The sequence below is a fragment of the Zingiber officinale genome, chromosome 3A, assembly GCF_018446385.1.
Source record: "Zingiber officinale cultivar Zhangliang chromosome 3A, Zo_v1.1, whole genome shotgun sequence".
NCBI classification, from domain to species: domain Eukaryota; kingdom Viridiplantae; phylum Streptophyta; class Magnoliopsida; order Zingiberales; family Zingiberaceae; genus Zingiber; species Zingiber officinale.
Genome location: NC_055990.1, coordinates 19,490,022 through 19,503,479, shown reverse-complemented (window position 1 = coordinate 19,503,479; position 13,458 = coordinate 19,490,022). Strand labels below are relative to the sequence as shown.

The 13,458-nt window shown below is 35.3% G+C and overlaps 2 protein-coding genes across 3 annotated transcripts; one reads left to right on the top strand and one right to left on the bottom strand.

Annotated features, from left to right (window-relative positions):
* Positions 1 to 603: 603 nt before the first annotated feature.
* LOC122051259 (lipoprotein NlpI-like) lies at positions 604 to 3,824 on the bottom strand. 2 transcript variants are annotated; one of them, XM_042612282.1, is made up of 8 exons: positions 3,519 to 3,824; positions 3,359 to 3,425; positions 3,232 to 3,271; positions 2,879 to 3,011; positions 2,526 to 2,597; positions 1,382 to 1,462; positions 1,015 to 1,076; positions 604 to 925 (listed from the first exon to the last, which is right to left on the bottom strand). In XM_042612282.1, the coding sequence occupies exons 1-8, from the start codon at positions 3,798 to 3,800 to the stop codon at positions 859 to 861; spliced, it is 804 nt and encodes a 267-aa protein (XP_042468216.1). In that variant the 5' UTR covers positions 3,801 to 3,824; the 3' UTR covers positions 604 to 858. The 2 variants fall into 2 exon arrangements, with proteins under 2 accessions (XP_042468216.1, XP_042468217.1); XM_042612283.1 differs by having other exon boundaries at positions 3,539 to 3,697.
* Positions 3,825 to 4,853: 1,029 nt separating this feature from the next.
* On the top strand, positions 4,854 to 13,314 carry LOC122051258 (E3 ubiquitin-protein ligase RFI2-like). Its single transcript, XM_042612281.1, has 6 exons — positions 4,854 to 5,188; positions 7,618 to 7,787; positions 8,094 to 8,152; positions 11,809 to 11,837; positions 11,913 to 12,285; positions 12,505 to 13,314. The coding sequence occupies exons 1-6, from the start codon at positions 5,044 to 5,046 to the stop codon at positions 12,950 to 12,952; spliced, it is 1,224 nt and encodes a 407-aa protein (XP_042468215.1). The 5' UTR covers positions 4,854 to 5,043; the 3' UTR covers positions 12,953 to 13,314.
* Positions 13,315 to 13,458: the final 144 nt, after the last annotated feature.

Sequence of the window (13,458 nt, the reverse complement as noted above, 5' to 3'; positions counted from 1 at the left end):
AGTAAAAAAAAAAAAAATCATAGTAAAAATTTTCAATGTTTACTTTATTAAAATTTAAAAAATATATAATTTATTATTAGATAATTTTAAAATTAAAATTGATTATCTCAAAATCAGACAGAAATCAATAGATAAAAAAATAAGACAGATATCCTTTTTGATTTATAAAATTACACTATATATAAAAAATGACACATGTATCATTTTTAACATATAAAACTACACCATATATAAAAAAAAATGATGTATATACACTTTTTCTTTTTATTCTCTTTCCATATCCCTAAATTTATTTCATTCATCTATCATCCACTCCTTAGTATAAATAGAGCAATAGAACATTCTCTCGGATGGGTCTAGTGGCTAGCACATGAAATGTTACTACAATAAGATCTGGGATTCGAATATCGACTTTAAATGTCCCTTATGTGTTAGTCACTATTTTAAAGGCTAATAATCGTTTTGACGGGAACGTTGGGACGAACATATTCGCCTTTTTTTTTTATCACAAATAGAGCATTAGAGCGCTCCACCATAGCTCCGGAGAAAATTATGCAATATTAAAGGTTATTCGGCTGTTTATTGAACTTAATATATTTAAGCTGAGATAAATTTTCAATGTAACCTTTCAAATTCATAAATTTATATAAGGTCTAAATTTCATTTGTCCCGTTATGCTAAAATAAAAATTATATATTTTTCAAAAATAAAGAATAAAAGCTAAAACCTGTAGGAATTCAATATTATTAAAAAATATATATGAACTTGTACTCCGCAGAGTCTTTGTCCATCCTTCCCCTTTTCCCCTTTGGCATAGATACATACACGAGTGAATAGGCTTCGAAATCGAAAGAGCTTTCAGCTTTTGCTCCAGCCTCTGCAACTGCAGTGAACCTTGGCTAGTGCAGCCATGTAGTCGTTTGATCTGAGCAGAGGAATAAGATAGCCTACCTGAGTGATCAATCAAGAAAAACACCAAATTGAAGTGGATGAACTGGTGGATAGTATATGAACCTTGACCCGTAAGTGCTTTGGCATGCCGCAACGATGTGCCGCCTTGCTGAATCCGTATCGTTCTACATATGGTAAAACTCAAGTTGATCATCTTCAAATGTATTTTGTTACAAATGGAAAACACAGCTGGGGAAAGTGAATGGTGTGCACAATCATCAGTTCACCAACTTAGCATATTCACTTTTTCGATTTTTTTTGTCTTAGCAACTCAAGGCAGTGATACAGATACACAAACTCGAAGAGAAGAATTAGGTTATGGTCTTGCAGAACTACCTAGGTTTGATATCGTATGTTTATTAGCTCTCTATAAACAACTTAGGTCGACAAACTAAAAGAATTTTACAAGAAATGCTTTATGATTGCATACCTGAGATTCATAATAAAGACCGGCATATAAAGAAGCATAGAAGTACTCATTGTCTGAGCCACTGATGAAGTTCTTCAAAAACTGGAAAAGAAGCAGATATGAATTATGGTTAAAGAGATGTGGATTTGAATTATTCATACTCGTGTTTTGATCACAAGTTAACACTTAATTTAAATGTTAGCTCTAAAGAAACAAATATAAGTAGTGGTGGAGTCATGTCGATTTGAATTACTCATACTCATGTGCGGTGATCACAAGCTAACACTTAATTCAAATGTTAGCCCAAAAGAAACAAATAAATACTGATGGAGCCATGTCAGATTTGAATTATTCATGCTCATGCGTGGTGATCATAAACTAACACTTTGTTGAAATTTTAGCACTAATGGGACAAAAAGAAACAGCAAGGGGATTGTGCAGTAATTCAAGAATATAAGCATAAATGTCTGAGATTTCAGTGTGGTATACTAAATGCAAGATTACAAAACTAGTTCCTATTTCAAAATCTGACCTTTTCATTCTTGCACATCTAAGAGAAGTAACAACGTTTGGTATTTCCTAGAAAATGCAGCATCGAAAGGATGTTCCAGTTGGAAGAAATCTATAAAATGGTGTCCATGTTCCCCGTGCATAAATACTATCAAATTACATACTCATCTGTTTTCACTCTCATGAAAAATGTAGTCAGTTTCTTAACCTTATGGTGTAAGGTACGGTTTCCTGGTCTGTCCGTGCCATTGTAATATGACCCTCTTTTGGTGATTATTGATTGCTTAGTTAATTATATCTCTTGATATACTATGAGACAAGTTCAAAACTGCTTTAGTTCTAGCCTACCTACTCGATTATTTAATAAACACAATAATCCAGCTGCCAAGGCAACGTCACTGGGATAGAAATTTTAAACTATCCATTCAGTCACTAAATGCATGCTGCTTGATTGTTTGAGTAAGGCTAACAGGATCACAGGGGATGCATCAGAGCAAGATTAGTATTACTTGTAATGGCAAACCCATCCTAATCCACAGTTAACTAAAAGCATATCACATAGAAGACTGGAAATGGGCAAAGAAGGAGTTGAAAAATGAATTATAGACTATGCTGCAAAAGATGATTGAGCAAACCAGTGAAATTCTAGGCAAACCTTTTCTGGATCTCCACCATCTTTGAACATATCATATGCTTCCCGCATTACAGGCCGTGGATCTTGACCTACCTGCAAAAAAAATGTCACTGAACAAACTCAAAATGAGCTAAAACAGTATCAAAATGATTGATATTTGTAGAAGCTTATATTTTCAGATACGAACATCTTGAAGAGGCAATTGCGGTAAGACTTCTACAGTTTCCCTCTTGGAAAATGGTTATTCAAAGTACTAAAGTTTTAGCTGTTTACTCGGACATTAAGAGTCTGATCCTTTTTAATGAATTCAAGATTTCTGTGATTCCAGCAGATGACCTGAGAATTGAATCGATACAATGAAACTTTAAACTTGCCTCTAAAAACCTTTTCCGAGCTTCCTCAGGCCCATAAAGCTGAGCCTCACAAAGAAAGCACCAAATGGATTCCTCAGTGTCATTAGGATTTGCTGCAACGTCTAACCTGAATTGTTCTGCACCTTCCTCAAATCTACAAACACAAAAAATTAATAATAAAATAAAGCTAAAAAGGCATTTAATAAAACCTCTTCATCTTTCTGATTGCAACCATAAATAAGCCATTCATTAGTTTCAGTTCGTTAGTCCGACAACTCTTCCATCAAGCTCCAAACTTTCTTGAAATAATTCACAAGTTGCAAATATTTGCCTGTTGGTGTGTAAAAAGATGCAATTTTGGACAAATATGATACCTATTCGCGTAATAGAGAGACAATCCACGCTGCCAGAGATCTAAAAAAGAATTTCATGGACATCAAACCAGATGAAAATGGAGATAAGGGAGAAAGTGTACGAAATGAAAGAACCCTAATTGCATACACGCTTTCTGCCGCGGGTTCAATTCAATGGCTCGATCGAACTCAACCAGCGACCCACCGACGTCCCCCTGCCCATATCGACGGCGCCTAGGGATCAGCGACACACCGAAAGCGTTGCGCCAAACACGGCAAGGGACGAATTAGGAATAGCGACCGGGTACCTCTCTGAATAGCTGCATACCTCGGCGGACGGAAATGGAGGCATCTTGAGCGGAATTGCCACTCGTCAGGAAGTCCCAAACTGAGGCAGAAACCGTGGGGAAGAAGATGCGGCGGGGCAACGGAAAGGAGGGGAATAGAGCTTCAAGCCTCGGCCTTCGGGTAGGAAATACGGCGAACGATCGGATTTTCTCCGGGGGAGCGACGATTCCATAGCTGAGCTTGAAGGGAGAGGGAGGAGCAGCGGCTGATGCAGGAGAAGAGCGTGAGGCGAGCATGAGCATCGTCTCCTTATCGTCTCCACGAGTCGGCCGTTTACTTATGCATATTTAAAGAGTAACTTTCAAAATGCACCCTTTACTTTTATAGTGTTCTAAATGACTCCCACTCAGTGAAAACTGTAAATAAATTAAACGTTTATGATCAAACTGATAATGTTCCACTCGCTTACAGCTTATTTATTTTTAACGAATAATTTAAGAGAGAACTTTTATAAATTAATATGAATCAAAAAAATGTAAGAAATAGATTTATTCAATTTTATTGATAAATTATTTATATGAACATAAATAAATTTTAAATTCATTGTCCAGCGCCAATTTTATTTTAAATTGATTCAATTAATGCATGTGCTAATTGATTATTTTCCACGTGTTAATTGAAAATAATATTACTATTATTTTGTTACATTATTTTATTTCCATTGATAAACTGAATTCTCTTTTCAAAATTCCCAAAATGATAGTATTTGAATATATTCTATTTTCAGAAAATGATTTCATATGGAAAAAAAAGTAATTCATTGCTAAAATTAGAATTGTGAATTTTTAGATGAAAAATTGCTTAATCCAAACTAAACATAATTTAATCAGTAATTCAATTTATATGTTAATTAGATTTTTTTGGAAAAGTTAATATGAGAAAAATCAAAATTAATTATTTAATTAAATTTGATCCGACTTTTGACCCAACGGACACCCCAACAAATACTTACCTTCATTTGACGGGTTACCTATCCAGCTCATCTTTCTAATCCCCTCCACAACTGCATTTAAATTAAGCGTTACAATTCCCATAATCTCCTTGCTTTTATGGGGCCCGCCTTTGTGTTGCAGATGTGATTGGTTGGATTCGGCGTGTGTTATTAACATATTGCACATGATTCAGGAAATCTTGAACTGGGCACCTAATTTTATGCTTCCGCATATATTAGCCTATGGTCCCCGCAAGGATCACCGTCATCTGACACGTCTGGACAGATGAACGGTTTAGATTATGGAGACGCAATGAACATTGTATGCGGACTCCGCAGTCCCCTGTCCGGTCACGAAATAAAAGTCGCGGCCTCGTGAGAGGGACGGCGATATCTTCATTGCGAGCGAAGGAGAGGAGGAGATTTGGGCGTTTTTTTGTGGCGGTCGAAATCTAGGGCGCGGCCGCAGGGCAAGAGTTTGTGGATTGGATTGGGTCCGAAGAGGGATTTTGCTCCTTGTCTCCTTGCTCGTCGATCGAGGATTAGGGCATGCGATGATGGATCGCGAGGAGCCAGTTGGGGAAGGGAAAGAAGGCGAAGACGCTGTGCGCGTCGCCTGCTCGATCTGCCTCGAGGTCGTCAAGAGCGGAGGGGATCGGGCTATCGCCTGGCTGCAATGCGGGCACGAATTCCATCTCGGTTAGTTCGTCTTGGCGATCTTCCTCTTTGATTCTTTTGCTTATTTGCCTGTAACTGGTAATTTCTCGTCCGATTCTGATGATTCGGTGGGGGAAAATGGTTGATTTGATCGAAAGGTGTTTTTTTTAATTGTTTTGTTTGATTTTTTTTTTTTCATGCAACTGCTGGATTCTGATGGAGAACTATTTTTATGGAAAATTTTCCGTTTCCATGTGTATGCCATTTTCTTTTCATTAACAGTTGATGTACAGGGCCGTTTTCTGGAAAAAAAAAAAATTGGTTGAGGAAACTTCTCTAAACCAAATTAGCGGCAAGTTATAAAAAAAACTATATGATCTGCATATATTTAAAAAAATCTGCCGATCCCTTTTCTAAATTATTATTATTATTTATTATTTGGATTGAAGGATGGGAAGGAAAATAGATGTGATTATGGCTAATAAGCCGAAAAATATAAGAAATAAAGGTAAGGGTTCTCCCACATGTAAAATTAGTTTCTGGAGGAAAGAAGTCTAACACCTTCTTGGTCCTCCAAATTCTGCCCAAGCAAGCATTTCCTTCATTCTCAAAGGCAAGAAACCAACAAACCAATCATCTTCATGGGACTTTGAAGCTGTTTGAAGAGTTAAACAGCTAGCTGGTTTGCAACCGATTCCCATCAGAAAGGAATTTCATTTCAACATTTGTAATAGAAAATAAAGGGAAATGGAAGGGTAAGAGTTCCCTTTAATAAATTTAGTTTTTGGAGGAACAATCTAAGACCTTCATCTTCCTTCTTTAAATTTTCCACTCCAGTTATATCCAAAATAGCTTGTGTTATTTTCAAAGGCAAGGAACCAACAAGCCAGTCAAACTTGTTGGAGTCTAAAGACTTAGCTTGTTCGCAACATATTATGGTGGATTGTGGAAGGAATTTTTGAGAATAATGGTTTCAGTTGTTATGTTTTATTTTAGAGGGAAAACATGAAATAAAAAAAAGTAATTTATATGTTTAGAATAATAGGGTATTGAAATATTTGATGTTTTCCCTTGCAACTTATAAAGAACTACCATACACAAATTCTCACATCTGGTTAACATTCAAATTTTGGCTATAATAGAATTCTCATTCTCATACTTTTATTTCCCAAACATAGTAATCACATTGGAATTTGAGGCCCAAGTTTTTTGTGATAACAGAATCCTATTTCTCATATTTTGTTTAGCGAAAATCATATTCTAATGCAAAAATAAAATGTTAGGAATAGAATTCCAATTCGATTAGACTTATGGTTTCAGAAATTGGCAATAGAGCAAGGCTAACTCTGTAGATGCGTTGTCTTTTCCAACTGTTTGTGATTTCAAAGTGCACTATTCTTTGGGTTGCTTATGGTGAATTTAAGTAGGTAAGTATTGCTGGCCAAAAAAATTCCCTTTATTACTTCAGAGGAAGCCTAGTAACTAGCAATTTTTTTTTGCTCTCCATATGCTGTCATCATTCATCTTTCTTATTGTGGTTGCCCTTCTCTCATGGTGTATGAAAAACTCAAACCTTGGGGACATTGGGACCTTGTTAAACTTCGTCAGAAATCCACTATTGACCATTCAATTATAAGCTCTTGCAATTGACTTTCTCTGAAATGCATATAACTTTATCTTGACAGTTTCTTCTGAATTTTCTTATTGGTGATAGCTATGGAGAATGAGTTCCAAGGCTGGAATGGGTTAATGTTTAGTGATGAGAATAGGTTAATGGGCTAAATTTTATGTGATATGAAGTTTAAGACATAAACAAATTTATCTTGTCAACATAATTATTAATAATGGGTTATTATTACTTTATTTTCTAATATAAAAAATAAAATCCATCTAATTCATCCTTGTCCTGCATTCTCTGATTTTATTTTATTTTTGACTTAATTTCGCATGCAATATATATGTATATGTGTGTGTGTATTTGACTTTTTGATGAATTGCGCCAGAACTTTGAAGATGGTCTATGTTTCTAGCAAGATGGTTTATTCTGAGTTCAGTATAGGCATTTTGAATTTGTCATGTAGTACAATTTTTTAAAGTCTTGAAAATTTGATTATTCTTTTTGCCAATTTTCTTAAATACGCTCAATTAATATTCCAATGGCATAGGCTCAATTTACCTTTCAACTCTCATGTCACAATTATAGTTTTTGTTTTATAACTGTATCTTCTGTATTGTTTGGCTTCACTTTTATACCATCTGCGGATAAATGATAACTTCTGGTTCATCTCCTTCATGTAGTTTAACTGGTGTGATAAGATTAGTGGACAATGTAATTCCTTTGGCATAATTTGTTCATAATCTCATTTTAATTAACCTACCTATATAGCATCTTTTTCAGCAGTTGGATAAGTTGGCTCTTCCAGGAAGATTTTTAGTGAAGATTTATCACCATTTAACATCATTTGTTTCAGATTGCATTGGTTCTGCATTTAATGCTAAGGGAGTTATGCAATGCCCAAATTGTAGAAAAGTTGAAGAAGGAAATTGGCTATATGCAAATGGCTGCCTTCCAACCCCACCGGACTTCATTGACGAGTTGATTCATGATGAAGATCTCTACAATCACAGTTACATTGAAAGTGTATGCTGCTAACTTGAACCATTGCCTCTTCAATTTCACAACTGTTTGTTTGTATAAACCTCTGATAATGCATCAGACTTAGAAATCGAGGATCTTGAAATCTCATTGATAAAAAAATTATCAGTCCTTTTATTGCACAATTTTTTGAGTGCATTGGCTTCCCTTGTTCAAATTTTCCCATTTTTTCATTTGTTTTTTTTTTCAGATTTTTTACTTCAGTAGCAATTCTATTTTCAGTATACTTTCTTCCCATCCTATCATGTTTTCTCACATCACATTTTCTTTTCATTTCTTATGTTTGTTCAGTCAGTTGGAGGCCATTGGTGCCCGTTCAGTGACTCGGCAAGAATTCCATCATTGTTTGAGTAAGTTCTGCATTTTGTTCAATCTCTATACATTATATGATTCATGTTACTACTTATGTTTTGGAATAATCCATTTTTGTTTCTAGTTTTCTTTATTTTTATATATGTATTCTTTTGGCAATATAGCTTTTCTGATTGAAAAGTTTGGTATGTTGAAAGATATCAGATATTTAGATTGAATGAGGATAAAGAAGCAAGAAGATAAAAGTATGCAAATTATTAGGTCATATGATATAGTTGTTCAAATTTCAAAGATTTTAAGATGTTAAGATATATTTTGCTTAATTTTTAAGAAGAACTTTGTGAAGGGTGGAAGTGTTTGTTAATATCAATTTATAAAAATAAGTTATAAAAAAAATGTTTTAGCTAGTATTGTTCAATCTATCAGGGGAATTATTTTAATGTATTAAAAATTAATTTGGCTGATTCTTGGAAAGTTATAATGGATGCTATTTGTCAACAAAGAACACTGATGCAATATTATTGAGAAAATAAGAAGAATTTGTTTATGATTTTTGTTAGTGCTACATGAACTATCCAATCATATTCAAGAGAAGCCCTATTGTTGATTCTTACTTGCAAATGATATTGTGCTGATTGATGAAAAATTTAGTTTCTATGGAAGTACATTTAAAACTAGATATATGTGATGTACTTCCAACAATGGGAAAGTAAGTGAGGTGGTAATTAAGTGGGATTGAGTGAACGACACAAAATCAATGCACCTAGAATTCTATATATTAGTGAATATGTTACTCAACAAGGATATTTGTGGAGATATCATCAACAGGATATTAATAGGATAAAGACAAGAGGAGTTTCGAGGTATTTCTATGATCGTCCGTTGCCCCTTAGGATAAGGAAAACAATGTATGATACAACTACAATTAACCAACTTTGTTGGTCGAAGTGTTAGCCAGTTCAAGAAACAGTATAGGCAAAAAAAATAGTGGAACAGAGCTGCAAAGCCTAAGAAGAGCACATCTGAAAAGAAAACGCATCTGAAAAGAAAACAAATATCACAGTGTAACCAAGCAATAATCGAAGCAAAACATTGGGACCTTCCTTACCCTTTCCTGCTAACCTACTTTACTATGTGTAAGCTTGATTCACTGGCACATACTGATATCTCAGTTTTACAAACTCCCTGACCCATAGTGGTGTCAATTCGGGTGGGTTGAGTTGGAAATTTTTTTTAAGAAAAATCTCAACCCGAACTCGAATACAACCCGAAACTCCTAAACCCGAATCCGACCAACCCAAACCCGACCCGAATAACCTGATTCAAAATGACTTTTTGGCTATTTTCCATAAAACCCTTCATTTTTATCTCAATACTGGATCATATTAACATTGATATTAATATACATAAAAGCATCTTAATTTTTAAAATAAAATTTAATTTAACTTCAAAAAATCCACTAAACCTAAATTCGGGCCAACCCGGGTCAACCCAAACCCTACTAGAACCCAACTTGAAAATTTTCAATCCAAAAACCCAACAATCTGAACCCGAAGATCCCCAACCCGAATCTGATTTTTTTCAGGTCGACTCGGGTCGGATCGTCAGGACGGGTTCATTTTTGGCATCCCTACTTACCCAGTTGTAATCTTCAATTGTATCATGTCATTGTTCCAGTCAAGATTTGCCTTATCTGTGCTTCTGGTTCCATGCAACTTTGTTTTCTTTAACCACAGTACTGTCTTTGACATTAGTTATCATCCTCAACTATTAGGGTCAGCTACATGAAATCATGAATCTCATTCTGTCAATCGTCATTGTATTTATGCAAAACCATATCAATAGTGCTGTTTTTATTGCTTTGGTAATTAATAACTGCATCCTCAATGCATTAGTCTCAATTTGTGCATGGCCTTAGTGATCAATGTATTTTTTTACCATTCTATGTTTATATCTTTTATTAGTTTAAGTATTGAATCCTAGTTAAGCATGTTTAGCTTAGCAATGGATGTGACGGGGCATAGTCATGTAGGTACAAACTGTTGTATAGATGATGCAACATGTAGGTTTGATCTTGTTTTGCATACAAGGAATATATTTTTTCTTGGATTCCTGGTTTGATCAAGTTAACATTGACATGCTTACCTATAATTAAGTAGCCTTTGATAAAAAAAAATTTTGAGTTCTTTACAGAAAATGTTTCTAGTTTGTTCTTCTAATGACTTGGAAAACCACCACAACCATATCACAATGGCAATGAGAAGAAACCATGTGCGTCAATTATTTGGGGTACATTAATACAGATTTAGAGCATAAATTATTGTCTTGATTTTGGACTAAAAAAACTGAAAAAATACAGATATTTCTAGGATCATTACGCTAAATAATGCCCTAGAATGGTAGATTCATTTTGTTTTTGAATTCACATTTGAGCAACCAAGAAAAATGTTGAACAATGCAGGATATTTTGATAATAGTGGAATTAGCTATTTAGTTTTTTCTTATGGAAAAAAGAAGTTAAAGCTATTTGGATTACAGAACAAATACGTTGTCATTTTTTCATCTTTTTTGTCAAAAGGGCATCTCACATTTTTCATCCCAAAAATATTCTTATTTCAGCGTTGGTGTAGTAACTATGACCGAAGCTTCTATAATATGAACCAAAATTTCTTTTACATGGCTAAACTACAAAACATTGAGCATTGTTATATCAAAATACTCTATACCGAGTTAATCAAAATTGCTCAGACTTATCAAAATCACTTTATACAAGTTGTAGTAGCTATGACCGTAGTTGCTATAACAATGTTAAAGTGATTTTGAACAAGTTGATTAAGTTTGAATAATTTGACCGAGTTGATAAAAAAAAATTTGATATAAGAGTGTTCTATGCAATAATTTTGAAATAGTTGAGCTTGTTTACTTTAACACATTATAGCAACTATGACCATAGCTGCTCCATTATAGCAACTATGACCATAGCTGTTGTTTTGATATTTTTGAAAAAGGGGCTCCCCTTTGACGAAAACTATGATAAGAGGTGCCCTTTTGATTTTTAACATTTAGTCTTGGCTTCTTTTTTGCTAAAATGGAGAGAGAAAATCAAAAATAAAGTCCTATCAGAAATTATAAATCTAGGTAAATAAATCTTGTTAGGTACATAGTACTTACCAGACTGCATTTTTTGACATTACATTTGCAAAATAAATTGCAAATGCATCTTTTAGGGGCATTCTCTCATGATTTATGAACATGTGGTGCGCTTATTGCAAATTCCATATGTTAGTTAACGAGCCAACCTTTTTCTCGTTATAGTAAGTGACACGATTCCTTTCTAGTATATGTGACAACTTGAGTGACATTAGATTTGAATTTGCCATAATGCTGCCTTTTATTATTATGTTAGATCATCCAGATAGTTGTATCGTGGACAAATAGATTTTCATGTACTAAACTACTTGCTTAAGTTGATAAAGGGGACAAGTACTTCAGAAATCATGTTCTATTTTACCTGGGTGTTAAATCATGGTTATTTAATGACCCATAATGGTCATTATCATCATCACTAAGCTGTCTTTTTCACAAAAACGTGCAATTCTTTTAAGTACTTTGTCAGAGAAGTGCTTGTATATGCTACATTGGGAACATTTATCTGCATTTGTCGCCTTACTTGCCTTTTTCTATTTTGTTATAGGGAAGGTGAATCTTCTGCAGCTGCTCCTTGTAAGTCGATGCAAATATCAAGTTGATGACTTGTTAAGTAACTTTGAGTAATGAAGCAAATTTGTGGTTTTGCAGTTCGTGATTCTTTTGGATATCATGCTATTATTTCAGAGAATCAGCCGACCATGTCGTCATCACATTCATGCCCTTTTGTAGCTTACATGCAACCACCCCAGCCTTCTTCCTCCAATCAATCATTTGAAACCATACCTGATGGTCCTGGATATCACCAACAGTGGAGTTATTTCTCTAGACCAAGAGATATTCACACACACATGATGGCTGCAAGTAATTTACCATACCGTGGTTGGGAACATCGCCATCATCCATCCTACTCGCTGAACGCACATGTTAACCTTGCTGATCCAGCATCTCATTTTTCCAGGCACGATGCAGATGGTTTACCTACTGCTGACTCTCTTTTCCATCCCTTTGTTCTCAGTCATGGGTGAGTTGCATCGATTTTCCATTTTCCATGGTGCTGTTTCTTTATGTACATCTAGAAGTTATCCTGTTATCAGCATGATGGTCATTGAGGAACCTTTCAGCAGGCATCAATTGACATCTTGGCTGCCTAATAGTGGAACGAAATTTTACCATCATCATGCATGCTTTCAATATGCTTCAAGTTTGTTTAATATGAACACTCTTTTCTGTTTTCCTCCAGAAATGGCTTGAGATCTAGTCCCACCAACTCCTCTGCCACCTCCATGGTTCCACCATTCCTTCGAAACCATCTCAATCTTCATGAAGTTTTCCAACGACAAAATTCTCAAAATGTGCACGGAACAAGTATGCCACAACCTGTGAACCCGAGGGGTCTCAATCTGGCCGACCAGTGCGTCCCTTTCCTGATATCATCCATTCCTTTAGATGCTGAGGGAATTCGAAATCACCATCGTTTATGGGAGCGTGAGTCTGTAGCGACACATCTGTTTTCTCCTCATGACAGGGAGCCTACTGCTTGGGGCTCTTTCCCACAGCCCAACAGTGCATTAGACTCTAACTCACGGATGGCCTTCTTGCCGCTGCACAATGGTCCCGAGAGGTCATCATCAGTGCAAGCAGGGTACAACCCGACAATACCTCCGGCACGCATGTTATCATTGATGTGAACCGAAATTGGCATTTCTTGAAGATTAACTATTTGGCATTCTCAACTCTCCCCTTAAATTAAGCTTTCCCGCTGACCGGGAATACAGTAAATTTGGTTTGAACTGCTGCAGAATTATAAACTTTGCTACCTATGCAAACATGTCAATTGTTGATGGTAAGATGCATGATGTCTAGAATGGCATGCCCAAAATAATCTGGTGAAATTGTTCCAAGTGTAAGGGGAGAGATGGCCCCCATAAGCTTAAAACATGCACCCATTTTCATTCTGGGAAGATGCATCCAAAGCTTACATGCAAGTTTTCCTGTGACATTATTTCATTGCTATCTCGTATTGAATGCCTAGAGAATCTTTGTTCAAGAAGTGGATATTTTGTCTAGATCTGGAATGTCAATTAGAAGTATCATTGCAGCGATAAATTTTTTTTTTTTCACTCAATGCATCATTTTGATATTATCTAGGTCATGAAATGTTAACATTTTAGTGATGTTAAAAAAACTAGTTTGC